Source organism: Notechis scutatus, chromosome 3 (assembly GCF_049901735.1).
Source record: "Notechis scutatus isolate UNSWTSFEM ecotype Mainland chromosome 3, rNotScu1.2, whole genome shotgun sequence".
Lineage (NCBI taxonomy): Eukaryota > Metazoa > Chordata > Lepidosauria > Squamata > Elapidae > Notechis > Notechis scutatus.
In genome coordinates this window covers 86,136,947-86,164,351 of record NC_142011.1, presented here as the reverse complement: position 1 = coordinate 86,164,351, position 27,405 = coordinate 86,136,947, and the positions used below count along the sequence as shown (strand labels likewise).

At 37.1% G+C, this 27,405-nt stretch overlaps 1 protein-coding gene across 8 annotated transcripts in view; it reads left to right on the top strand.

Annotated features, from left to right (window-relative positions):
• The window catches only part of PTBP2 (polypyrimidine tract binding protein 2), a 178,510-nt gene that overhangs the window by 103,876 nt on the left and 47,229 nt on the right, over positions 1-27,405 (top strand). For 4 of the 8 annotated variants that reach the window (XM_087960635.1, XM_087960630.1, XM_087960631.1 and 1 more), the window contains 2 exons: positions 9,708-9,738; positions 19,917-19,992. In XM_087960635.1, coding sequence (XP_087816761.1) covers positions 9,708-9,738; positions 19,917-19,992 — 107 coding nt within the window. Of the gene's footprint in view, positions 1-344; positions 510-9,707; positions 9,739-19,916; positions 19,993-27,405 lie in introns of those variants that run through there. The other 4 variants (XM_087960634.1, XM_087960633.1, XM_087960632.1 and 1 more) reach the window with 2 other exon arrangements.

Sequence of the window (27,405 nt, the reverse complement as noted above, 5' to 3'; positions counted from 1 at the left end):
AATTTTGTGGATATTTACTCAATATTTACTACACCAAAGGCGGGGGGGGGGGAGAGAAGGCCCAGTGAAATGGTTTCTCAGATCAAAATGAGTTACTCTGAAAAGCATCTTCCTATGTAAATAAATATAATTCGGAAGAAGATCCTGAATAAATGCCTTTGCCTCAATATTATAATGACCGAAACGCAGAATCCAAGGACCACCTTACCCTCCCCTCGGGTATGCACATACCATTTCCCTTGTCTTTACACCTTCCTAATCTTTTGAGGGCAAAAAAACCCTCAAACCCTCAGTTTTGTGGACTGAGCATGCCCGAGCCAACTGCGCGCATGCTCATTGAGAACAAAAGAACGCCGATTTGATGGGGAGCAGAACCTAATAGAGCTCGGCAACCTTCGGTGTTTTCCGTTGGGGCCCGGCCGCCATTTTCTCGCTCCCTCTCTATACTCGTTAGCTGCGCGGCTCCCTGCCCTGGTCGCCAGCGCTTTGTCCTGTTCGGCGATGGACGGGTGAGTGAGGGAGTGAATGAGGGACGACGGCCGGGAATAAGAAAGGGAGGAGGAGTTGTGTCGCCGCCGCCACTTCTCCCGCCTTGTCTTTGCATCGTATCTGACGGGGGAGCTGGCAGCGCATCCCTTGTTGTGCTAGGCTCTTCCTCAGCCCCTTCATCCTCGGCCGGCTGGTTCGCGGTGTGCGAGCCAGGAGGTTTCGGGATGAGAGGAAAAAGGGGTGTGTGTGGTTTGTTTTTTTATATGGGGGGAGGGAAGGTGGACGGGAAGACGGCTTTCCCCCCCCCTCCTCCTCCCCCCCGACCGCCTCTGGTTTCTCTCAGGGATTTGGGCCCGCGGCAGCAACTGAGGCGCTGACATGAGGCATCATCCTATGGCTGCTCTCCTGAGATGCCGGGTTATCCAAGTGGGGGGTGAGGGAAACCAGAACAAGGCCTTCAATGCTGAAGGAGTGGATTTAACACACTTTCCGATTCTTTTGTCCCCGTCCTCACCCCCCCGAGCGGCCCTCTTTTTCAATCGGGCTTGGAGAAAGCTCGTGCCCCACCAGTCCCTGGCCCGCTTTTGTAGCCACCCCTCTTCCCCTCCCCTCAGACGAGGGACCGGAGAGCAGCAGGAGGCGGACGCCTTCCTCTTTTGTTCCCCCCTTAGAGCTGCTTTGCGGCCTTCTCTCTCCCCCCCCCCCCTCCGAGACAGAAAAGATGCCTCTTTGTATGCGTGGAAAGAGACCGCCTGTCAGAGCCGAAGGGAGGAAACGGCTGTGGGGTGTCCGCCATATGGAAACAACACACACCAGGGCGCTCTTATTGGCGGGATCAGATATTTGGGTGGGTAAAGTCTGCAGCCGCAGGCTCACGACCAGGCCCTCTTATTTTATTGGAAGCCAAGCGGCTCCCAATCATAGGCATCAAGAAAGATGGATTTTTTATCACCCTTATAATTCTGCAGTATTTAAATTTGCTTTGGGAATACAGCTGTATACCATTTTAAGCAGGAGGAGGTGGGAGTATTCGAATATGGGCCTTAGGGAAGTTCCTGGTTGAGAGCTGTCCGTCATTTGAAATTGGTTCAAATTAGGTACCTATATTATTACTACACACAATAATATGAAATCACACCTGCCAGTTCTTTAGCTGGTGTTGGCCTTCATACATGTCAAGTTCTACCCAAGAATCTAGTCCTAATTTATTGGCAGTATGGCCTTTTGTAATTGACAGATGGAAATTTTATTAATGTACAGGTTTCCTAAGTACCTTCTAATATTTTTTTGGTATGTTACCCTGTGTGCAAATAACAATTGGGACCATCAAGGCCAGTTTTTTGCCATAATCATTCAAGTTCAAGTTCAGCTCTTGATACTCCAATTCTTTGTCTTTTATCCTGCTATATCCCTAGTACTGCAACATTAATCCACACTTTCTTTTTTTCAACCACAGTTATTTCTGGTGTGTTATGAGCCAAGATTTTATCAGTTTGTATTCAGAAATGACACAAAATTCATTTTCTACTATTTTTTCAGCTGTAAACTTCATCAATTTTTCATTACTGGCAGATCATTTTTTTTACAGATGTTCCAGTTTGAAACATCTATTTTGGTGACTTGTGTTGTATATAATCAGTTTGTGTGATCTTAATGAGCTGAGTGTATGATCTACTGTTAATTCTGCCTCCTTGCACAGTCTGTCTTTCGAATCATTTGATGATATTTCAATTCTGGCCTTGATTGCATTAGTTTGAATAGCTTGCTTTTGAGCAGCCAAAATCAAGCCTTCAGTTTCTTATTTTAATGTGCCAGTTGTAAGCCATTGCCAGATTTTATCTTTTTCCATTTTCCTCTTGATCTTTTGTAGAAATTAACCATGTACTGCAATGCTTTTCCTTGCCAGCATTCTATTCTGTTTGAAATAATTGTATATTATTTCAATATACATGTTTTATTTCCTATACATACAATAAGTTCCAATTTTGAACTTGGTTCGATGCTTGTTTGCTATCTTTTATATAAGATATGGTTTTTTTCTTTGAAAGTTTATTTGACTTGAAGTAAACCTCTGCTTCCATTTCTGTATGGCACATATAATCTATTAATATTACTATGGGGATGTAATACATAGTGAATAGTCATTAACTTTCTTGCTGTTCAGTCCAAGCTGTTCAGTTCAACTTGTGTCCAGTTAATAATTCAAGCAGTGTATTGTATCATAGGTATGGACCATTTATTGGTGGCTTTGATGGTATTCCCACTGTTCAGTTTTTTCTTTAGTACTTTTCTCAGTCTTTGGATATATTCTTTACTTATCACATTGTTAACTTGTCCCATCTTTGATATTATCCAACTGTAAAATGCTCAGATAATTGTAGGTTTCATTCTGATGGCTCCTGATGGCTGGAGTATTCATTTTATGTGTTTCAGTTCCATTACTGTTCGTGTTTTTATCCCAATTTATTGCTATTGTAGCACATATCTCTAGGCCAAATCTCATTGCTATATTTTGTGCTGAATATTCTTAGTCTACAGGTAGACCGTGCCTTATAATCACAATTGAGTGCAACATTTCTATTGTTAAGCAAGACAGTTGTTAAGTGAGTTTTGCCCCATTTTATGACCCTTCTTGCCACAATTTTTAAGTGAATCATTGCAGTTGTTAAGTTAGTAACATGATTGTTAAGTGAATCTGGCTTCCCCTTTGACTGTGTTTGTTGGAAGATCGTAAACTGTGACTACATGATCTCTAGACACTGCAACTGTCATAAATATAAGCTAGTTATTTGTTTATGAGTCATTTATTTAATAAGTAAATATGAGCCAGTTGCCAAGCATTGAAATTTTAATCACATGACCTTAGGGATGCTGTGAAAAATGGTCATAAGTCACTTTTTTCACTGCAATTGTAACTTTGGTCACTAAACAAATGGTTGTAGGTTGAAGACTACTCGTACAGGTGAAACTCAAAAAATTAGAATATCGTGCAAAAGTTCATTTATTTCAGTAATGCAACTTAAAAGGTAAAACTAATATGAGATAGACTCATTACCTGCAAAGCAAGATAGTTCAAGCCATGATTTGTCATAATTGTGATGATGATGGCTTACAGCTCATGAAAATCCCAAATCCACAATATCAGAAAATTAGAATATTACATGCAATCAATAAAACAAGGATTGTACATAGAACAATATCGGACCTCTGAAAAGTAAGCATGCATATGTATTCAGTACTTGATTTGGGCCCCTTTTGCAGCAATTACTGCCTCAATGCGGCGTGGCATGGAAGCTATCAGCCTGTGGCACTGCTGAGGTGTTATGGAAGACCAGGATGCTTCAATAGCGGCCTTCAGCTCTTCTGCATTGTTCGGTCTCATGTCTCTCATCTTTCTCTTGGCAATGCCCCCTAGATTCTCTATGGGGTTCAGGTCAGGCGAGTTTGCTGATCAATAAAGCACAATAATCCCATGGTCATTGAACCAGGTTTTGGTGCTTTTGGCAGTGTGGGCAGATGCCAAGTCCTGCTGAAAAATGAAGTCAGCATCCCCATAAAGCTCGTCTGCGGAAGGAAGCATGAAGTGCTCCAAAATCTCCTGGTAGACGGCTGCATTGAACCTGGACTTAATGAAGCACAGTGGACTAACACCAGCAGATGACATGGCTCTCCAAATCAACACAGACTGTGGAAACTTCACACTGGACTTCAAACATCTTGCAGTGTGTGCCTCTCCATTCTTCCTCCAGACTCTGGGTCCTTGGTTTCCAAATGAGGTGCAAAAGTTGCTCTCATCAGAAAAGAGGACTTTGGACCACTGAGCAACAGACCAGTTCTGTTTTTCTTTAGCCCAGGTAAGACGCTTGTGACATTGTTCAGGAGTGGCTTGACAAGAGGAATACGACATTTGAAGCCCATGTCCAGGATCCGTCTGTGTGTGGTGGCACTTGATGCACTGACTCCAGCCTCAGTCCACTCCTTGTGAAAGTCCCCAACACTTTTGAATGGCCTTTTTCTGACAATCCTCCCCAGGCTGCGGTCATCCCTGTTGCTTGTGCACCTTTCTGTTCCACACTTTTCCCTTTCACATAACTTTCTATTAATGTGCTTTGATACAGCACTTTGGGAACATCCAACTTCTTTTTCAATTACCTTTTGAGGCTTTCCCTCCTTATGGAGGGTGTCAATGATGGTTTTCTGCACAACTGTCAGGTCAGCAGTTTTTCCCATGATTATGATTCCTACTGAACCAGACTGAGAGACTGTTTAAAGGCTCAGGAACCCTTTGCAGGTGTTATGGCTTAATTAGCTGATTAGAGTGGGACACTTTTAGCCTAGAATATTGAACCTTTTCACAATATTCTAATTTTCTGAGATTGTGGATTTGGGTTTTTCATGAGCTGTAAGCCATAATCATCTCAATTATGACACATCACGACTTAAACTATCTTGCTTTGCATGTAATGAGTCTATCTCATATATTAGTTTCACCTTTTAAGTTGCATTACTGAAATAAATGAACTTTTGCATGATATTCTAATTTTTCAAGTTTCACCTGTATTTGTCAGTGACTGGATTTTGATTTCTGATTTTCCATAAAGTTTCAAATCATCCATATAAAGCAAATGTGAGGTTTTGTTAGCATTTTTGTAATATGGTAGCCAATATTTGTTTTCTTCAAATATTGTAGCAATGACAAATACTAAAGATGATACTAAGTCACCCTCAAAGATGTCTCTCTTAATGTAGACAAGCCCACATATTTCATTTCCAACCAACAATTCTGTCTTCCACTGCTTCATTATTTTTTCTATAAGCATTCTAATGGCTTTATTATTTGCAAACATTTGATAATTCATCTATGTGGTAATGAATCAAATGGCCTTTTTTATAATAAATCCAGACCACATGTAAATTCGTCTTCACCTTTTTGTAATTCTTCAAAACCATTTTACCAATTAGAAGTTGATCTTTTGTACCTCTGCTTTTCCTTTTATTTCCTTTTGTTTTATTGGAAGGATGTTATTTTCTTCTAAATAATATTGGATATTGTCCACTACTAGGCCGGTGATTAAACATTGTAGGAAAGCATATTTTTGTCGTATAGTTTACTAGTATTGTCCCTTTTGCTGGGTATTTTTGAATCGGGTATGTTTTGCCAGAATTGCTGATGTCTCCTTTGTGCAATATTTCATTAATATATTTAGCTATAATTTGATCTAAGTTACTTAGATATTTGAGCCAAAAGCCATGCAATTGATAATTTCCAAGAGATGTCCAGTTCTTAATTTTTAATCATTTCTGCTGTAATTATTAGTTCTTTCAATTTTCTTTCACTAAATTCATCTTCAGATTCTTTTATCCATCCAGCCTTTTTGTTACAGTCTATTGGGGTTTACCATAGATCTTTCCACTGGATTGTTTCATTTTTGTTTGGTTTTCTATGTTTAGAATTTCTACTGCCATTTATTCTTAGAATTCCTCTCTGTTTGGATCTTACCGTCCCATAATAACTTGACCTGCTCATTTTTCAAAACCTTCTCAAGTTTGATGGTACCAGTAGTTTTTACTACATTTAAATCCAAACCTCTGGCAATTCAGTCATGACACTGCTTGTAATTTGTAAAATTTTGCTCCTGCTGCAGCCACTGATTAAAAGGTCAGTTGTTTCATATGTTTTGCTACAAAGGTGACATTTGCCATTGTTTGTTGCATGTTGTATTTTCGCCATAATGCAGTTAGTTGATAAAGTTTGTTCTTGAGCCTTTAAAATAAAGCCTTCAGTTTCTTTCTGTAACAGTCTTGATTTTAACCAACTCCATATAGACTTTTGAATCTATTTTCTTCAAGTATTGACCATGTATTGCCTTGCTCTTCCAATTAACAAATTGGTTTTCAATGGTTTCTTTTCTATATTCAGTCTTCATCTTTGTTGTTTTCGAGAGCTTTCCTTGACTGACTTCCTTCAGTAAGGCTTTCTGGCTTTCTTAATGTAGTCATTCAGGCCATACTTTTCTTTCTCCAGTTTGCTTCACTTGTAGGAATTCTATACTCAACTCTTGCCAAATATATTTGATCAATGTTACTTTTGGGGTACAAGGTTTGTGCATTGTCATTTTTTTTTGGCTTCCAATCCAAGTTATCAAATTCCATTTGGGTTCAATCAGTTATTCTTGCTGTATATAGAATAACGGATTGCCCAGGTATAGATTGCTTCAATGATAATCCCACCATTCAGCTTTGATTTCATTTTTTTTTCAAAATAATATGTTGTAAAAGAAAGCAAAAATAGTAGCAATAGTGATAGGCAATCTCAAAACATGTATAGCATCACTTGAACACCATCAATCAATTGCAAAAAAACAGTTTTATTTGGGACAGCTTACATCTGCGGTGATAACCTTCACACCATCAGACAACATCTACATATCCCAGGCCCTTGGTGGATAAAAATGCCAAATCCAGTCTAAATATGCAACTGTGTGACTAACTGCAATAGTTACAATGAGCTAAAGTGATATGTTCTAGTTTTGTAACTTTTGTTCAGTCCATTCTTGATAATGTTTTATATAGTTATTACATATAAAGCTTAGTAGGCTTTGGATATCTGGGAGACAGCCTATTTCCAATAACAAGAATGGGCTCACTCTCAAGTTCTCTGCATTAAACATTGTCATCTTGTGGGATCTAGGAAGCGGTTCTTTTCTGTTGTGGCTCCCACCTTCTGGAACAACATATCTCCTCCTCCCTCTCCCATGACAACTGAACTTTCCTAGAGTTCTGGAAAGCGTTGTCCCAGGCCAGGCTTGATTCTTGTGGTTTAGTTTTGTTCATTTTATGGTTCATCAAATTATTTTACTTTGGACTGGTGTGTCTGATATTATGTTTTAGCTGTTTTCCCCTGTAGTACTGTATACTGCCTGAAATCCACCAGAGTTGGACAGCCAACACACACACACACACACACATATATACATACACATACACCACACACACACACATATATCTATCTATATATGTTTTCTTAAGTTTTCGCGCGTACTTACATGTATGGTATTCAGCTTTGTTCGAGTATTTTCCCACGTCACTGTAGTTGTGCTTTTAAAGGTTAAACGTTGCTACAACTTTAAAAGCACAACTACAATGACGTGGGAAAATACCCGAACAAAGCTGAATACCATACATATGTATGTATGTATGGTATTCAGCTTTGTTCGGGTATTTTCTCACGTCATTATAGTTGTGCTTTTAAAGACGTGGGAAATGACGTGGGAAAATACCCGAACAAAGCTGAATACCATACATGTAAGTACCCGTGAAAACTTAAGAATATATATATATACACACACACACACACACATATGTATATTTGTTTTCTTAAGTTTTCGCGGGTACTTACATGTATTCAGCTTTGTTCAGGTATTATGCTTTAAAGTTGTAGCAACGTTTCAGCAGAATCTCATCTGCCATCATGAGGCTTCTGTATAGTTGATGGCAGATGAGATTCTGCCGAAATGTTGCTACAACTTTAAAAGCACAACTATAATGACATGGGAAAATACCCGAACAAAGCTGAATACCATACATGTAAGTACCCGCGAAAACTTAAGAATATATATAATGTTAACTTAATTTCCTTCATCATGGACTTAGTTTGTTAGACTTCTAGTGCATGCTGGTAAATAAATTTAGCAAATTGCCTTTATAATATGGTATTATGATTATTGCTTGACATGCTGTTGATGATCGGCTTGGTAACAATGACATCATTGCTCAGATGCGTTTTCTAAGATAATTCAATGTAATTTTATAATCACTATGGGGTTTTGAGAAGTATCCAAGCATGATTGTGGTGATTTTCATAAAATGAAATCTTATTCAAAAACTGATTCTTTGATAGCTATACTGTATGGCACTTATCAAAACCCCATCTTGGAGTCAAATATATCTCCCTTAAGTATATGATGAACAGTTCATCATATATGGCTCCCTTAAGCCATTTGATGAACCTCAGTTTAATTGTTTGCAAATTGATTATATAAATAATAATGTTCTCAAACCCACACCCCAGATTTTTAAAGGGATGTGGGATGTGTAATTTCATATAAACTTAATTTAAGGGAACTCAAGATGTTAGGTTTTACAGTATAATTACAGTGTTTAAAATATATTAGTTTCAACCCCTTTGCATATCATAATTCCATTTTATGTGTTGGTGGCATATGGGGTATTCTTTATTCTGATGCTATTCACTGTGCCATGAATCAAAACACTTTAAGCTGGAATTTTAATACAATGAGTATAAAAAATAACTTGGTCTGCTTACCTGCACTTCACTTCTGAATTAACTACAGGTAGGTTTATAAGGACACCTAACACAAACAATATGACTCTGGGTAGATATAATGGGCTGTGGGGAAGAACATTGGGAGTGAGAAGGACCAGCCACAGCCTAGATCAGGGGTAGGGAAACTTGGCTCTTTTATCACTTATGGACTTCAACTCCCAGAATTCCTGAGTGAGCCATAAAAGGTTCCCCATCCCTGCAGGAAAAATAGTGACTGACCATCACAACAGAATAACTAAAGAGGGATCAATTCAACTGGTCCCTAATGCCTGGAAGAAAAACCAAGTCTTAAATGCAAGCAGAGTTGGGGCGGGTCACACATCAACTGGAAGATTGTTCAGAGAACAAGAGCAATTACAAAAAAGGCTGTAGATACATTCATATTTAAAAAAAGGAACCTAGAGCATGCCTTCCCCATGTAAGCATGTGGGACAGGCAGATTTTCTTGGGAGAAGGCAGCAGCTCAAATTTTGTCAGTGTACCAATTTCATTTGTATGGTAACGACTCTATATAACTAATCTTATGTCCAATCTGCTGTGGAGGAAGGGGACCATCACAACAGATTTTGAGAAACTCTGTAGAAAGTTCTGGGGAAAGAGCAGAGAAGAAGAAATCTGTTTCTTATTCAACACATCATTTACCTTAATATGACAGTGCTGCTTTGAATTAGCAACATGGATGGCATATAAATTTAATGTGATAATATAAATATACTAATATGAAAATGAAAATATATTCTCAATTTTCCTTAGTTTTTAAATAAAAAGGAAGTTAAATAGCAAATTTAATACTTGATTTTATGAAAAATATTTGCCTTGGTAGAGAAAAATACATTTTCTCTTCTAAAATCTGATTTTTTTTTCTTTCCAGCATTGTTACTGATGTTGCAGTTGGTGTGAAGGTATGTAATCAATTTAAATAATAATGTTGAATAATGAAAGCATTGGTCTAAAATATTTATTTTTAAATTTGTTTAATTTTATCTTGGTGACTGGTTGTCATTCTTTTATCTAGTAGCTTCAAGCAACCTAGAAGTTAGTAGAAAACCCCCAAATTATTTATCAGAAACTAAATGTAATTGCAATCAACTATAACATGAATTAAAACATTGAATAGCTTTCAGGAAATGAGATAATTGATACGGAATTTTCTCACTTCTAATCTAGGGTTTTAATAGTACTGGGGAAAAAGAATCCCAATTTAAGGAATATTAGCAATATTATCAAGGCCTTCTGTTTTTATTATTCTTAGAGGCCTTGTCTAGACATAGCCTTTGCAATTTTTATATCTCAAGTAATGGAATGGTGCTATAAATATGTATACTCCTTCGCCTGCACAATTTTTCTTGTCCTGTGCTTTTAATACTTTACAGTTCAGACATCTGTTGGTTTACACATTGCATTAAATCAAGATTTGTCATTTTTGGTTTTGATGTGGACTGTAAATCTATGTATGTTTTGTAAATCATGATTTATGCCTGAAAGTGTGTGGACACATGCCCCAAATAATCTTATTCACTAAACAGCTTGGCATACTATTTTTTGGACTTAATTTTGGCTTGCTTTTCCTTTTTCCTTGTCTTGATTGGTTAATTTAACTTTGGACTTTGTATCCTCTGCAAACTGTTGGTAGATGTTTCTTTCAAAATTTAACTCTGAGTAAGTTAGGATCAAATCCAAGAAACTGTATCACAAGCATGCATATTCTCCATTTTTGAAGACACTTGTTCCTTAAATCAGAGTTTGAAAGAGAAGCCAAATTGTAAAGATTTTTGCTAATAATACTATAATATTAATATTAGGAAGGGTTTTTGGTATCTAAATAAATGGAGTATAATGTAACAACATACTGTTGGAAGAAATATCCTTTTGGGTTCAGTTCCAAGTGGGGAGAAAGACACTGGAAACATGGAGGCTGTTTGGAAAGATGGTTTAATGGTGGACAGGACCACATGGCTTGGAGGTCCAAAGTGAAAAGGACGATCACATGCTTCAAGATGTTGGGTGAAGGAAAAAAAGGGGGCAAGATGCTGAGAGACCCTTAGTTATATACCCTCTGTTGGACCCCACCTTAGTGTTTCCTGTTCCTATGTAAGAAATGTATCCCATTGGCTGTCAGATTCCCAGGGGCGGGGATCTTAGCTAACTTTGTAGGCTTTGTCTGGACCACATGGCTCTACCTGAGTGCTGGCTAATGCAATCTTTCCAGGCCAGGTGGTGAGATGGGTAGAGGCCTTTGTTATGTAGAATACTCTGGCGCAGGCCTTAATGACCCGCCCATTAACAAAGGTGGGGGGTGAGCTTCTGCCTCTCTTGAGTTTCTACTTCCCTTTTAAAGGAAATATTCTGCCTTGTGTATGCAGCTACTTTTACAATACAGATAATACAAACATGCTGGACAATTTTCCCTCCCTCCAGACAGAAGTCCATGACGTTCAGAACTTGGTGGGTCAGCCACTCTCAAATACAATCCTTACATGAGTACATTAGACTGATTACAATAAAAGTGATGTAAGAAAGAAAACATTACAATGAATTTCACATTACAATGAATTTCTACCCTCCCCCATAATCTTTCTAACTGTCTTCTGGGGATTGAAAATAGTCTTTTAGTCTTTTACTGATCCATCTCAGGGTTTTTTCCTTCATGTCTCTGAGTGGCATAGGCTTGGCTTAGTGGTAAGGGTGGTCAGGCTTGGGAAGGTCAGCCCCACTCTGGTTTCAATGGAGGCTGGATCCAAACCCAATTACTGGCTCCAATGAATGGAATGTCTCTAGGGGGCAGCATCTTGTTTCCACATGTGGAAGGGCTGAAAGACAAAGAACAAGGGTCCCCTCCCCCCTTTGCTGGTAATTCTACCGGGAAAGGCATTGTAAAAGGATTAGAGATTTGGGTGGGAGGGTAGATAGCTTGCAGGCATAGTTTGAGGAGGAAAAAACAACAACACGTCAGTATTGCAGGTACTAAACAGATACATCAATTTCAACAAAATGGAGACACAACAGATGAGAAAGGAAAAAACTGGATTCACATGTTTCAAGAAAAAGATGATCAGGTAAGATCATTTAAACACATAGTAAATGCAAGGATGAAACTTTTCTTGTAAGTGAACTTAAAACATTAGCTAATAACCTTGGATTTTTCTTAAAAGCACAGAGAGGAAAGAAAATTGAACTCTGTTCTTCATCCAGTCTAGTTGGCCAGACCGAACTAGGCAAATGCGTTTTCTTTTCAATACTTCCAATTTTTTCCTAACAATTTAAAATTCACATCTGAATTTTAAGGGATCAGAGACACTTAACAGTTGCAATTACCTCAACGACACACAAAGTCTTACACACACACACACACACACACACACACACACACACACAAGGACAAAAAGAGGAAAACAAAACACTGAGGTTTACACACACACCGATCATTCCCACAATAAATCTCTCAGTTAAATTGGGGAAGGCACAAATCTTAAGGAACAAACCATGTGGAGACAAAGAAACAAACAAACAAACAAAAATCTCATGTGATCCTGTTTATATAGTGCCCTTTTCTTTCTTTTTCCTTTTTAAGTACCTTTATTTAGCCAAATTTGTCTTCCTCTGTCATCTCAGCAAAGCCCATTTTGTACATATCCTTTTAGCTTTTTTTTTCATACCAACTAGGACTGGCATCTGCCGTTCATCCCAAGTCTCCAATAACTCTCCCAGGGGGTTTTCCATTCAGGACCCTCGAACTACAGCTTCCCTTGTTTCCCCTTCAGATGTGGGATTTCACACTTTGGCTTAGTCGGGTCAGTCGGCTATCAGTTTGCAAACAAAAAGGTGTCTGGGGGAGACTTTGGTTCCCTTTACAAAGTATGTGCACTCCCCTCAGAAGGAATTCTCAGGCCACGGTTTTTGGACCTGGGGAAAAAATAGTCTGTGAGGACTTACTATCCCCAAAAAAGACAGTCCGGGAGAACTTTCTGCCCCCCGCAGACAAGTACTGGCACTCCTATTCCGGCTCAGGTTCTCGGATTTGGAAGAGCTCAAATCTGGGAGGACTTGCTGCTCTTCTGCAGGCAAGTACTGGCGCTCCTATTCACAACTTCACAACTTCCTAACTGCCTAAATTCACAATTACCTAAAATCATGGAATTTGCTTTTGGGATACACTGGACAAAAAAAAAAAATTCTTCTCTCCCTTCAATCATAATCCGCTTGGCTTTTCCCTCTTATATACAGAAGGTCCCACCCTCTGATGCCCACCCTTGCTTTTTCTGTCCTGTTGGTCATGGCTCTGTGGAGTGCGGCTAGAGGTCAAACAGAGAAATGAGATCCAGCTGCTCTCCAAGGGTGAAGACACACCCACACACTCACACTCACTCACTCACTCACTCACTCTTCCTCCTTTCCTAACAAAAGGTCCTGTGCTCTGGGAAACCCCCCATGCTCTCCAGACTCTTGGTCTTTCTGCAGTTAGGAAATGCACAGAGGAAGCAAAATCCAGTTGTGTTTGGGAGAAAGGCCCTCTCACTCAAGCACATGCAGACATACACACATTTCCCATGCTTTCAATTTAGAATTTAGAGGTACTCACCTTCCTTCCAAGCAGCCTTTGAGATCAACACTCAAAACCCCTTTAAAACCTTTTTTTCCCCAAATGTCCAAGGTCCAGGAAAACTTACCCCAGACTCAATGGGTCTGTTGCTGGCAATGGAATCTTAACTGGGCCTGGTCCATTGGTTAGGTTAGCTTGGAGTCCCATCTGCTGGGTGCCAAATTGTTGGAAGAAATATCCTTCTGGGTTCAGTTCTAAGTGGGAGAAAAGACACTGGAAACATGGTGACTGCTTGGAAAGATGGTTTAATGGTATACAGGACCACATGGCTTAGAGCTCCAAAGTGAAAAGGATGATCACATGCTTCAAGATGTTGGGTGAAGGAAAAAAAGGGGGCAAGATGCTGAGAGACCCTTAGTTATATACCCTCTGTTGGACCCCACCTTAGTGTTTCCTGTTCCTGTGTAAGAAATGTATCCCATTGGCTGTCAGACTCCCAGGGGCGGGGATCTTAGCTAACTTTGTAGGCCTTGTCTGGACCACATGGCTCTACCTGAGTGCTGGCTGATGCAATCTTTCCAGGCCAGGTGGTGAGATGGGTAGAGGCCTTTGTTATGTAGAATACTCTGGCGCAGGCCTTAATGACCCGCCCATTAACAAAGGTGGGGGGGGTGAGCTTCTGCCTCTCTTGAGTTTCTACTTTTAGGGGAAATATTCTGCCTTTTTAATATTTCCAAGGATATTTCATTTGTCTAGGAAGAGGGGTGGGTGCAAATTTCCTACAATACAGTAGGAATTCGTAACGAAAATTCGTAACTGTTGAATACCTTCTAATGAGACATAAATTGTTGGATTAGGTTCATACAGCATACAAAATCACAAATAAGTAAGTCACATTTTTATTTTATATGATATATGCACATACCTGTGTAAGTAGGGGCATTCTTGGAGCATAAAGTATAATTAGAATGCAGATAATAACTTTTGTAATGTTATTTACCTTGAATTAAGGGATTACAGGGTCATAAAAAGGGAGTTTTTTTAAAAAAATTGGACTAATTTTGATTAAAAAAATATTATCCTTAAACAATGTGTCTCAAAAATTAGAGCTTAGGCTGTAATAAGTAAAATTAAGGCTTTCTATATTGTATGAAAAAAGTAGCCTTCACACATTGCTTTCTTTTTCAATTACATTACATGCATATCCATTTCTGATCTCCCCTTTAAGCCAACTTTGTTTCAGAAGAGACAGATGAGAAACGGTTGTTATCTTAGAGAAATTGTAATCCTGGTCTACATATAACATAACCCTAATTTAAATAAAAGTTTGATTTCCACAGAATACTGAGCCAAAATGCTTCATTGTTTTCTGAAACAAATCATATTGGTGTGATTTACCTATAAAGGTAAACCATATTACATTATGAGTTCCTGAGAAAAAAAGCATCACATTATGCTAATATTTGTTGTAGACTAAAGTATTACATGAGGTGCTAGATTTTTGAAATGAAAATCTTGGTTTTCTGAGGGATTATTTCATATTCAGAAGTCTCGAACTGGAAATAGAAACATTCATTGGGAAATCTATATATAAGAGAATGTTTGTAGCTCAGGGTTGAACTGGGGGGAATATCATCAGTACTCCAGTATTGCCTAGTTTGATAATGAAACATCTGTAAGACAACAACCAAACTCAGAGAACACCAAGGACCCCTACAAATCTATATATCTAAATAACTCTGTAGAACTTATTGGACACTTGTACAAGTGTACAAGTACACAAGTACAAGTACAAATGAAAGAATTGTCCATTTTGCCATGTTCAGACAGTTGTGACTAGATAGTTTATTTTGTCAACATCATCACTAATATTCATATACTGGTAATGAAAGATAGCCAATTTACTCCATAAGCAACAGAGTAATTACAAAATTAACAGTAACTGTTAATTGTAAATCATTTAACATACATACAGAGTAATAATACTAAAAGAAAGCAAAACATTTTGGCTCCTTTGAAACTAATAAAGAAGTGAATTAATTGAATAATTCTAAATTGTTAAATAAGCAATCAAACTAAAAACAAGGTTTTTGGGGCCATGTATCTGTTATGGGTGGCTGTAGCACCTTTCTTCAAGGAAAATCATTTAGTTTAATCACCTTTATGAACTCCTTTAAGCAGAACCATTGGAAGAGTTTTCTGTGCTCCGAATGAGTTAAATAAATGTAAAACATATTTTACATTAATCTATGAAGTTTTCAGAGAATTGTGGCAGTAGTTCTTTAAGGATATAAATAAACAGGGGTGTTTGTAAAAAGGAATCAGTGTCATAATGGTGGATGCAATGAGGCAGTGAAAGTCTCAGTCCTTTTTATATTTATGGATGTATTGAAGCACAGAAACAGGGTTTCAAAAATACTTTGACTTTCTTGACACCCTGGTCTCATCCCCAAGACTGATGTGAGTATGGTAAATATAATCATCTAGCATAAATAATCTCTTAATCCTTTTGGCTCTTTTTGGAATGAGGCAAACTCCTTGAACTGACTATATATCTGATGTGACAAAGTCCGATAATAGGGGATGGTTGGATTGGTGTTGGTTACAGGCTTGCTATTGTCACATTTAGCCTATAATTGTTACCAATCTCTTGCCCCTCTTTTCCCATAATAAATTATCCAAGTTCTACCTTACAAGTGCATGCCAAGTTTTCCTTATTTATAGTGTATGAATGGTAGTTGATTATATGCTTTATATCATATTCTCCAATGTTAAGTATTGTACAAATATGCAGAGATTCCATGTAATCATTGCTATGGATGAGCCAGACACCTTTTAAAATCAATATTTGACTTTCATATTGATCTCAAGTTTACTTTCTATTCAAATTAGTTGAAAACTGGAAAACACAAACTGCTTAATTTTAATATTATTTTTGTGGCATTGGAAAGAGTGGCAAGGAAAAAGGCTACAGGAAGTATATACTAAAGGAGAATCAGTGACTCAACTATATTGGAAGAAGATTATTTAAATGGTTTCCAAAAATCTTGGAAAGTTGTACTACAAAATTTTTTACACTGTTCTTAAAAGGCATTTTAAGAGGCGGTTGTAACTGTCAATATAACCTTGGAATTGAGGCTAACAAAAACAGTTTTACAGTTTTCTGTAAACCTAAGTGAAGGTTATCAAATATTCCTATCTTAAATTGTGGGTAAACCTTCAGGATTTATTAAAAATAGTTTCAAACCAGTTGTTGCATTCACATGAGGAAATATGCTCATGTATGGAGCCTATATGGAAACTGTTACATCTCTGATCCTACTACTATTTCTGATTCTTATTCTATGCTTTGCAGAATTAATTACCCTGGAAAGGAGTGTGCATATTTAACAAAAGTAATTCATTCAAGATAAAACAATTTTGCTACTGTCTAATAATGGTGTATCATGTCAGGGAAAGTATATGAATCACTTTTTCAACAATTTTTTGTCTCCTGTTAAATTAAGTAGCTATAGCTTGTGGGGAAGGATGCTTTTGGATATGTCTTTATTGCATGATGTGCAAATGGAACCAATAAGTTGCTATGCCTGTTGTTTAGCTAAGGTGGTGTTTATTTTTATGAACATGTTAAAAACAATGCAATAAAGTAGGTGGAAATACGAGTAGTGCAGAATATGGCAGTTAAATGGGAATGAATACTAACATTATCCCAGCACTATCAATTAAGAATAATACAGGTAGTCCTCAACTTACGGTCACAATTTCAATCACTAAGCATGGTCATTAAGCAAGTCTCATGTGACTGGATCCATTTTACTTCAGTTAAGTGAATCACACAAATCCAGCTCCCCCAATTGTCTTCGCTTGTCAAAAGTTGACTGGGTAGGTCACAAATCATGATCACATAAGACATTGCAACCAGCACAAATCGCTAAATACCCAAATTGCAATCAGGTGACCATGAAATTGATGTGATAATCATAATTGAAGGAATGGGTTATAAATCACTTTTTCTAAGGCCATAGTTATAAGCTGAGGACTACCTATAAAGGAAGAACCCTTTTATTTCAGTATTTAGCGTTACATATTGGCCAACAGATTCTTTTGGAAGCTCATAAGCATGAACAAGAAAATGATAACCATGTGACTTTACAGCTATGATTCATTATACAGCTATTAATTTAACTATTAATAATCCTAATCTTATCCTTTTCTGTTTCTTGATGTTTTCAGTGTTTTATTTTTAATGTTGCAAACAGTTTGTAAATGTCCCAGAATTACTGAGAGTCAGGCAGTATATAAATTTAAATAATATTAATAATAAAAATCCTCCAGTGTCTTGATAGTTATCACCATGTTTTATGGCATCAACTTCTATAGTTTAATGGTGCATTTGGTAAAGAAATACTTCTTTTATCTGTTTCCACCTATATTTTGTTTTAACTGGTTGTTTCTTGAAGAGAGGGAGTTCTTTATTCATATTGTTTATACAAATGCATGATGTTATATCACAGTATGATGTCTTCCTTCTTTACTTTAGCTCCCAGATCAAAACACTAAAATGCTGTAGTCATTTCTGGAAGGGAAAGCTGTTCTAACCTCCCAATCAGTTTGTATAACCAGTGCTTCATCTGGTCTTAGTTTGCTTTTGAAGACTTATTTATTTATTTTTCTGTATCCTGCCTTTATTATTTTTGCAAATAACTCAAGGCAGTGAACATATCCAACACACCCTTCTCCTCCTCTTCCTATTTTCCCCACAGTAAAAGCCCTGTGAGGTGGGTTGGACCAAGAGGGCAATGACTGGCCCTTAGTTACTCAGCCGGTTTTTATGGCCAAGGCAGGACATGAATTCACAGCTCCTATTTTTTATCTGGTTCCTTAACTATTAGACTTTTTTCTTGATCTTTGCAGCTTTAAATTGGAAATATGGAACCTATGGGTTAAATTTGATCTCATTTCTGGACCCATTCAAAATCTCTGCAAAATGATAGTTTTTAAAACTTTCCCCATTTTCCTTTGCCATGAAAATCAAAGGAAGATGAAGATACAGTGGTGCTTAAAAGTTTCTGAAACCTTTTGAATTTTCAATATTTTGCATAAATATTATCTAAAATGTGAGCAGTTCTCCATACAAAGCCTAAAACTAGATAAAAAGAACCCAATTAAAAATTGAATCAAAAATATACTTGTTCATTTACTTATTGAAGAAAATGATCCAAAACCACATATTTGCGTAGTGCAAACGTATGTGAAACTCTGTAATTACTTAATTTTTTTCTGAAGGAGATGTTAGAGTCATGTGTTTCAATCAATGGGGTGATAATTGAATATGAGTACTGTATGAGTATACTGTTCCATAATGCTACAGCACTCTGAGCAGTTTACAAATGCCAGCATATTGCCCCCATCCATTTGTGTCTTCATTTTACCAACCTTGGAAGGATGGGTCAACTTTGAGCTGGTCAGGATCTAACTCCTATGTGGCATGGCTCAAATAGAGGAAATGTCTATGGACTATGAAAAATAGTTATTAATGTTCACCAGTTTAGAAAAGGTTACAAAACTAACAAAAGGTTACAAAACTCCAAAAGAGTTTGAACTCCATCAGTATCCAAATGGAACATTGCTGCCCATCTATAGTTTATGAAAGTCCACTTGGATAAGCCTAAAAGCTATTGGAAGAATGTTCTGTGGATGGATGAAACCAAAATAAAACTCTTGGACTTGAATGAAAAGCTTGGCAAAAGGCAAGCACTGCATTCTAGCAGTAAAACTTTATCCCATCTGTGAAACATGGTGGCATTGTCCTGCTTTGGGCCTTTTTTGCTGTCTTTGGACCAGGACAGCTTGCCCTCATTGATAGAGCTATAAATTCTGAATTGTATCAGCAAGTTCTACAGGAAAGCGTCAGGGTGTCTGTCTGTGAATTGATGTTCAAGAGAAACTGGGTCATTCAAGACAACTAAAAACACATGTCATACAACTAAAGAATGGTTAAAGCAGAAGAAAGTCATTTTCAACATTTTCCTCAATAAATCAGTGAATAAGTATGTTCTTGACTCATTGGTTTAATTTGGTTCTCTGTCTAATTTTAGGATCAGTGTGATGAACAGATCACCTTTTAGGACATATTTATGCAGAAATATTGAAAAATATTGAAATACTGAAAATTCAAAAGGGTTTGCAAACTTAAAAACACCATATATCTACAACTTAAAGGGCCTTCACTACTTTAGGAAATACCACTCTGATAATTTAGTTGCTTCTCATTTTTCAAATGGGATGTTTGTAATTTAGATCTCTCACCTGATATTTTCATGGGGATTTGGATAAGTAACTTTTGTTTTAGTCTCACCTGAAGAGATTATTGTAACTGAATAAAAATAGATGTAAATAAGATAATATATTTTAAAAGGATACCAGAAAGTTTAGTGAAAATAATAACTCTCTAAATAGTTTCCTTGCTTTAGATTTTCACATTATTAATAGCAATTTTCTATTTTTTGATGGCAAACTTATTGTTTCTTTCTTTCTTAGAGAGGATCTGACGAACTTCTTTCAGGCAGTGTACTCAATAGCCCGAACTCTAATATGAGCAGCATAGTAGTTACTGGTAAGTGATGCATTTTAAAGGATCATTGTTATTTTAATATCAAAATATATCCATCTTGCAGAATAGATTAAAATATATGGCAGAAAGAATGTTCATGATGCCTTTTGAATAATGACGCATTAAACTTTAAAAACAAAACAAAGCCGAGTTTCCGGTTTGTCGGCTTCAGAGCGGTAGGGATTCGCGAAGCTGCGCGATCCCTGCCGCGCTAGCCGTTTTGGGGCTCCGACCCGGACGGGTGCGGAGCAAGGCTGCCCTGCAGGGGTAGCTGAAGGTAAGGGGATCCGGAGGAAGGGTTTGGGGGTGTTGCAGACCCCTCCCTGGCCGGCAGAACCCCCTTTTACCAGGACGGTGCAGCGGCGGTCCGTAATGGCCGCCACAAAGAAGTTGACAGCCGGGCAAGTATGCGCAGGAGGAAGAAGAGAAAGTTATTGAAAGTGAAAGTTCTTCTTGGTTGACCCAGGGCTTTGAGATTTATCTAATTTAATTCCTGGAAAAGATGGTTTTTTGATGATTTTTTCCACAAGAGAAAAAAAAAGCGGCTATTTTGAGGTGCTGAAGGGAAGTTTACTCTCCCTCCCGAGGAATTAAGCCGGAAGGGAGAGGATAAAGAAAATATATAAATTTGGATCTTGTTGGAGGAGATGCCTTGAAGACTTGAGGACAGAAATATAATCTTAATAAGGCTTTAAAATATAGATTTGGACTCTTTTTTTTTTACTTGTTTGATACCACCCTGGAAGAGGAAGGGGGAATTTTGGCTTGCTTGGATTTATTGAGGATTGTGGATTTTGGGATTGTTTTGCCTTTCTCTCGGAATATTTGGTTGGTGTAAGAAGGAAGAGGAATAAAGAAAAGAAAAGATTTATTTATAATGGCTTTCCTTTTTGAAGACCTGAGGGATGAATATGAGCAAACAAAAGCAGCCTGTAAAGATGGCATGGAAAAAGCTTTTCTATTTCTAGAAATGGCGCTGGTCAATTACCAACAGACAATGGAACAGATGGAAACGGAAGAAGAACAACAAGGAAGAGACGAAGACGCCATCTTCATTGAATCCCAAAACTTATCTAAGGAAGAAGGAAGGAAGAGAGCAAGGAAAATGAAGGACTTAAGATTTAAAAAAACATTTGAGAAAGAGAAAAATATGATGCAAAATAAATATAATGATAACAAACAAGAGAAAAAGGGAACACAACAGAGAAGGGATCCCAGCAAGGCAGAGGTTAGAAGAAGAAGGGGGTAGGAAGATTTGGTGGGGGAAGAAAGAAAGGGGAAAGGCGGAGAAAAGCCTCAAAGCTTTAAAATTGGATGGGAGAAGAGGATTTTTTTAGAGACAAAGGATGAAATATAAATTTCTGTAAGAAAGATTCTGCTAAGGTACAGAAGATGGTATTGTAACATTTATATTTGAAATAGTAAATTAGAATGGTTTAAGATTTAATAAGAAATTAAAATGTTGAAGTTTAAAATTGAAATGTTGAAGTTTTTAATAATGATTGATTTAATAATGATTGATTTTTGAAATGTAATAAAATATCGAAGGAAAGGAGGATACAATGTATTTAAACATTTTTGGTGGATAGAATGTACCAAGCAGAACCAAATTGGGTATTTGTTATGTTGAATTTTAATTTTACTAACTTAGGGGAGGATAGAAAGGCATCATACTCTGATTAGTGATTTCAGGAGAAATTCTTTTTATTATAAGAAGAGATAGAGGGATAATGAATGGGCAAAAGATACAAATTTAATGATTTAATTAAGATGGATTAAATAAGATAGAATTGTGAAGAGTGATATGCGCTATTATTTTAGCCCATGCAAAGAGAGGTAACTGGGGCCAAGGTACTTTACTAAAAGATTTTTTATGTTTGTTTGTGTTTGTTTGTGTTTTATGAGAATATTGGGGAAATTATTGTAGAAAGACAGGGAAAGATTTAATATGTAATGATTTGTTTGTTGTTGAAACTTTTAATAAAACTTGTTTTAAAAAAAAAACAAAAAAAACAAAACAAAGCCAGCAATAAATGCCTGAACTAAACTCGTATGATGTGCGTGTTTGTGTACATATGTGTATAAATAAATAAATTGGACAAATCTTTCATTCTGCATGTTTTATGGCAGGATAACAAATGGAAAAAAATGACTTATGACTGTTTTTCACACTTAAGATCATTGCAGCATTCCCATGGTCATGTGATCAAAAGTCAGATGCTTGGTATAACTGACTCATATTTATAACAGTTGCCATGTCCCAGTGTCATGTGATCACCTTTTAAAACACTCCAACAAGCAAAGTCAGTGGGGAAGCCAGATTCATTTAACAGTCCTTTTACAAATTTAATAACTGCAGTGATTCACTTAACAACTGTCAAGAACTGTCATAAAATGGGATAAATTTCACTGAATTGTTTCACTTAGAAATTTTGGGCTCAGTTGCAGTTGTAAGTCAAGAATTACCTGTATTGCAGAAAATTAATATTGAAATTTACCTATTTTCCTTCACCCTCTCCAAACCTGTTAGTCTTCTGTCCTTTTTACTGCAATATTTCTGTTCTATTTTTTCTGCCACATCCAAGAATATACTAAATGTGCAATTAAAAAAAAGCCTTATACTATGCCCTTGAATAATTATGTAAGTTTTGCAAATAATGTTAAAAGGACAAATGCCCAGCCTTTTCAAATACTCAAATAATCTCTTGCTTGATCATCTAGCAACTATATAATTAATGTGTTGAAATCTTAGTGTTTTCCTTAATTATGCATTAATTTCCTTAATTATACATTAAGGTATCTTTTCATTTTATTTAGTGCTTCTATTTATCCTACATTTGACAGGTAGTATTAGAATTTCTTTTAGTTTTTAAGTTATCCTTGGACTTTTTACCGGGAAAGTAATGTACAAATGAACTGAAACTACCGGTAGAATATAATAAAATTAGGAGAGAAGGTATTCTGGGATGGCATACTTACAATAAGTAGGTAATCTGATTGGTCAGTGATCTGCACAGGGATACTTGTTTAATTCTGGTTGTATATGTTGGGATTATGTGGTTTTCTTCTTCTTCTTTGTGCTTTCAAGTCAGGCATGACTCCTGGAGACTGCCTAGACAAGGCCCTGTAATTTTCCTGTCAAGATTTCAAAAGTGGTTTGCATTGCCTGCTTCCTAAGACTGAGAGAGTGTGACTGGCCTGAGGTCACCCAGTTGGCGTCATACCTAAGGCAGAACGAGAATTCATGGTTTCTCACCTGTTTAAGCCCTACACCAAACTGCCTCTCTAATATGCTAGCATTAGATGCCGTTAAAGTTGTATATTAATAGGACATATTTTAGATTTTAGATTTTGAGATATTTCAGGAATGTACACAAAATACTCTATAAAATAGAAGTTGAGTTCTTTTTGATATTTACTTGCAGTTTCTGTCATCCACTTAATATTAAATTACATGATTTTGTTCTCCCCTATTTTTCCTGAATGTTTTTCTCTCTCCATTCTGAGTCAGATATACTGTATATCTTTCTTACCTGCTCTTGGAAATTTGCATTAAGCTCCCTAGTTTTCCCAAGATCTCCTCTGGCTTTTGCCAAGTCTCAGCTTGAGGAACCATAGTGTATCTTCAGTTAGTAGACAGTGGGATGACCAGATTAACTATAGTATGAGTTGGATTTAGGCAAAAGAATATACAGTCACAGATCATGAATGGCAGTGTCATTAGGATGTGGTGAAGAATGCAGTTCTACCTAATGCCCCAGAAATTTGGTCACAATACTTTAAAAATTGCAGCTCATCTCCCTGACTGCAGGCAACAGTGCATATTGGCATAGGTAGTAAAGGCACAGGCAATCTATGTTGTCTACCTGCCAGTTTCCATGTTGTAGATATATCATTAAAAATAATGTCTAATCTGAAAGTATTAAACTTCATTTCAAAATCAAATCCATATATTTTATTTAACAAATTTAGAGGCTATCCATCTCCCTTTCAGTGCAACTGTGGGCAAGCTCCCAGAACTTAGTTATTTTAGACCATTGAAACAGATATTTAACGAACTGTTATTCTGTTTGCATCTCTACTAACACAATGATTTACTTATTCCTTTTCTTTATTAATTTGTTAAAAGGTATTCTTATATTCTCAATTATTGGAAAAATAATTGAAATTGCATCTTTTTCAAAGGTGTCTTTGGAATTGAGGAAACCCACAAAATGTACAATTGTACTCATACAGTGTATGAGTTTTTAAAAATATTTCCTGGATATGTACACATGCAAAATGTAAAGGATCTTGGGAATTGCATTCATTTTTAGAGCATATATCCTGTCTCAAAGGATACATTTTAATATTATCAATTAGCATCCAGATAAATCTCGTAATGCATCTCACACCCATTCAGTAATTTTTATTTATTTATTTATTATTACTTAAAAATAGTGCTTGAAATAAGAATACTTAACAATGGAGGAATTCGATACATATATAAAAATGATAATTATTTTATTTTATTCAGGAAAATTTAATTGTGTGATTCTTTTTTTATTTTTTATTTTAAAAAAGAAAAAAAATTCATAAAAATTCATAAAATTGCAACAAATCAAATTATTTCTATAAAATAACCTTACTGATTTTGCTGTTGGTTCATTCTTTATAGAAATATGTTCTCATAATAGCAAAGAATAAAAATCATTTTCTGTTCATTCTTATTTGGTATTTTCATTAGAACTTGTCTTCATGCAATCAAGCCACTGGACATATTCCAAAATGTATGATTAAACAGGAACATCTTTGAAAGCTAGGTATCTTCAAGACCAAGTTGAAATATTTAGCTTTCTCCCTAAACTTGTAAGAGAAATGGGAAGGGAAGTATCACCTCAGTCCCAATAAAATCAATTTCTTCTTAAGACAACAAGTTTTATCAGTTATCACTAATAGATTATAACTGAATCTAGGGCATGGGTGTCAAACTTGACTGCATCATGTGATGCATCATGATGTTTTTTGCCTTTGCAGAACTGGGTTGGGCATGGCCTGCACATGACATATCCGGCCCGCGGGCCACCAGTTGGACAGGCCTGATCTAGGTCATTAATTCTGAGGTTCTTAACTTGATCCCTGTTTGATCCTTTTTGTTTATGAAATTTATGCATCACCCACCTCACTATTCAGTGATTGTGGGCAGCTAACACCATCATAAAAACAATAACATAAAAACATTAAAATGTGAGAAACATTAAAATTTACAGAAACTGGGTAAAACTAGGAACCAGTACATGAGCAGGATCAAAGTGGGATATTTTTTCTTAGTTCACTAGCCATATTCGGAGTGGGCAGCCCCCATCAGGGTCCCAAGCTGCTCAGTGAAGCTAGGTTTTGAGGCCCTTTCAGAAGCCCAAAAGGGTGGGGACAGATCTCGCCTCCAATGGCATGATGTTCCAAAGGGCAGAAGGCACAGAAAAAAAGGGCAGCCAAAGTTTCTTCACCGGATCTGCAGCATGACCCTTCTGCTAGAGTGAGTGAGGTGGGCCAATCCCATTGGGTTGAGAGTTTCCTCAGGTAGCCTGATCCTATGTCATGAAGGTCTTTTAAAGGTGATAACCAACATCTTGAATTGAACCTGGAAACAGACTAGCCGCCAATGCACTAATGTTAGATGGCCATCCCAGGTGCCTCTAGAACTGTCTGTACAGTTGCCTTCTGTGCTAGCCATAAATTCCAAGTACTGTTTTCTTAAAGAGTAACACTGTGTCGAGTACATTGCAGTAGTCCAAATCCAACATGATCAGGGCATGAGTGCAGGGCCTCACAATCCAGGATATTGTGCAACTGGAGCACAAGTTCTAGTTAGGAAAACTCCGAAGTTGCGCACAGGGTCTATCTGGGCCAGTATCCCATCAAGACTAAATATGTTAAACACCCAGATCTTTGAGGCTTCACACACTCAATCATACTAGAGTTCAGTTGAAGCTGATAATCCCCCATCCAGATCTTCACAGCCTCCAGGCACCATGACAGCAAGACTTGGATCATCAGGGTTGGAAATGCAAAGTTGAATATCATCAGTATACTGTCTTCTTATGCTGTCTTCCTGCATTAAGACTAGTCAGATTTTGTATAAAGTTACACATGTGTAGATGGAATCCTACCAAAGAGCATGTCAATCCCAAAAGTTTAAACATTTTTAAAATAGATAATAGGTTATATTTCACATTAAATCCTATTTAGGAAATGTAAGCTTTTATGGATTAGAAGCAGATCTTCTCTTTTTCTAACAAACTCAATGTGAGGAAAAGATTTGGAATGAGTTTGATAGTAAGAGAGTTCTTGAGCGAGGGGATTGTATAGCTTCAATGTTTATATCTTTTTTTGAATCATATATAGGAAAGAAGAAGCTCTATGTCAGTTTCCTCTAGTGGATTAAATATTGCATGTTTCGGCTCTTACCTGATCTTTATTTCCTGATTTTTCAACTTCAGCTGCTGAACGAGGCATAGCTGCAGTTTTTTAAAAAAAAAAACTGGAAAAGAGGGCTGTTTCAAAGGCTGCTTCTCTGCACATAGCATGCTGATGACCATTTACAGGCGCCCAGCTCACAGCCTGCAGGGAAGCTCGTAAATCCCGAACCAGTAGTTAACCCTGTCGTATCCCACCCCTGCTTTAAAGGTGTGTGGCAGATCAGACTACAGGCTTATCAAGTCCAACATTCTGTTTCCTGCTGTGGTCAGTAAGATAACTGTGGGTGGTTCACAGCAAAACATGGGAGTAATACCTATTCTTCCACAGTTTAAATTTATAGGCATGCTGCTTTCTAGAGATAGCTTACATGCAGCTATGAAGATTAATACTATAACTGATGATACTTAATCATTACACATTTGTTTTATTTCTTTTTAAATGTGCATTAATTCTGCACAAATTTTAAAACCAGGTTATGGACAGGATTCTGGTTTTTATGGCAGCATGTTTATTTCAGCAATCAGATTATTTTTGAGAAACATGCATACACACAAACTAGTGGTTGTCTATAGCATGACAATTTTTGTCCCATTTTCTAATCAAAATACTTATTTCTTGTTGGTGTTTTTCTTTAGAATCACCAGTAGTTTCTAGCAGCTATCGTTTTATTATAGATTTATAACAATTTTGCATCACTCATTAAGATGATTCTGGGTTATTTACAATAAAACACTGTCATAAAACATCCCACTAAAATAACCATCATTTGACATAAAAACCACGGTGTTGAAATAATTAAAAGTTATCCAATGAGTGCTAAATGCTGTTTTGAAAAGGGTTTCCATAAAGGTGATTCAGAATTCTGCTATAGTTGATGGTATAATTAATTGCCACCAGCTCTGAGGAGACCTAGCATGGCATACCTTCCCATCTAGTGTGTCCAGATAAGGGGACTAG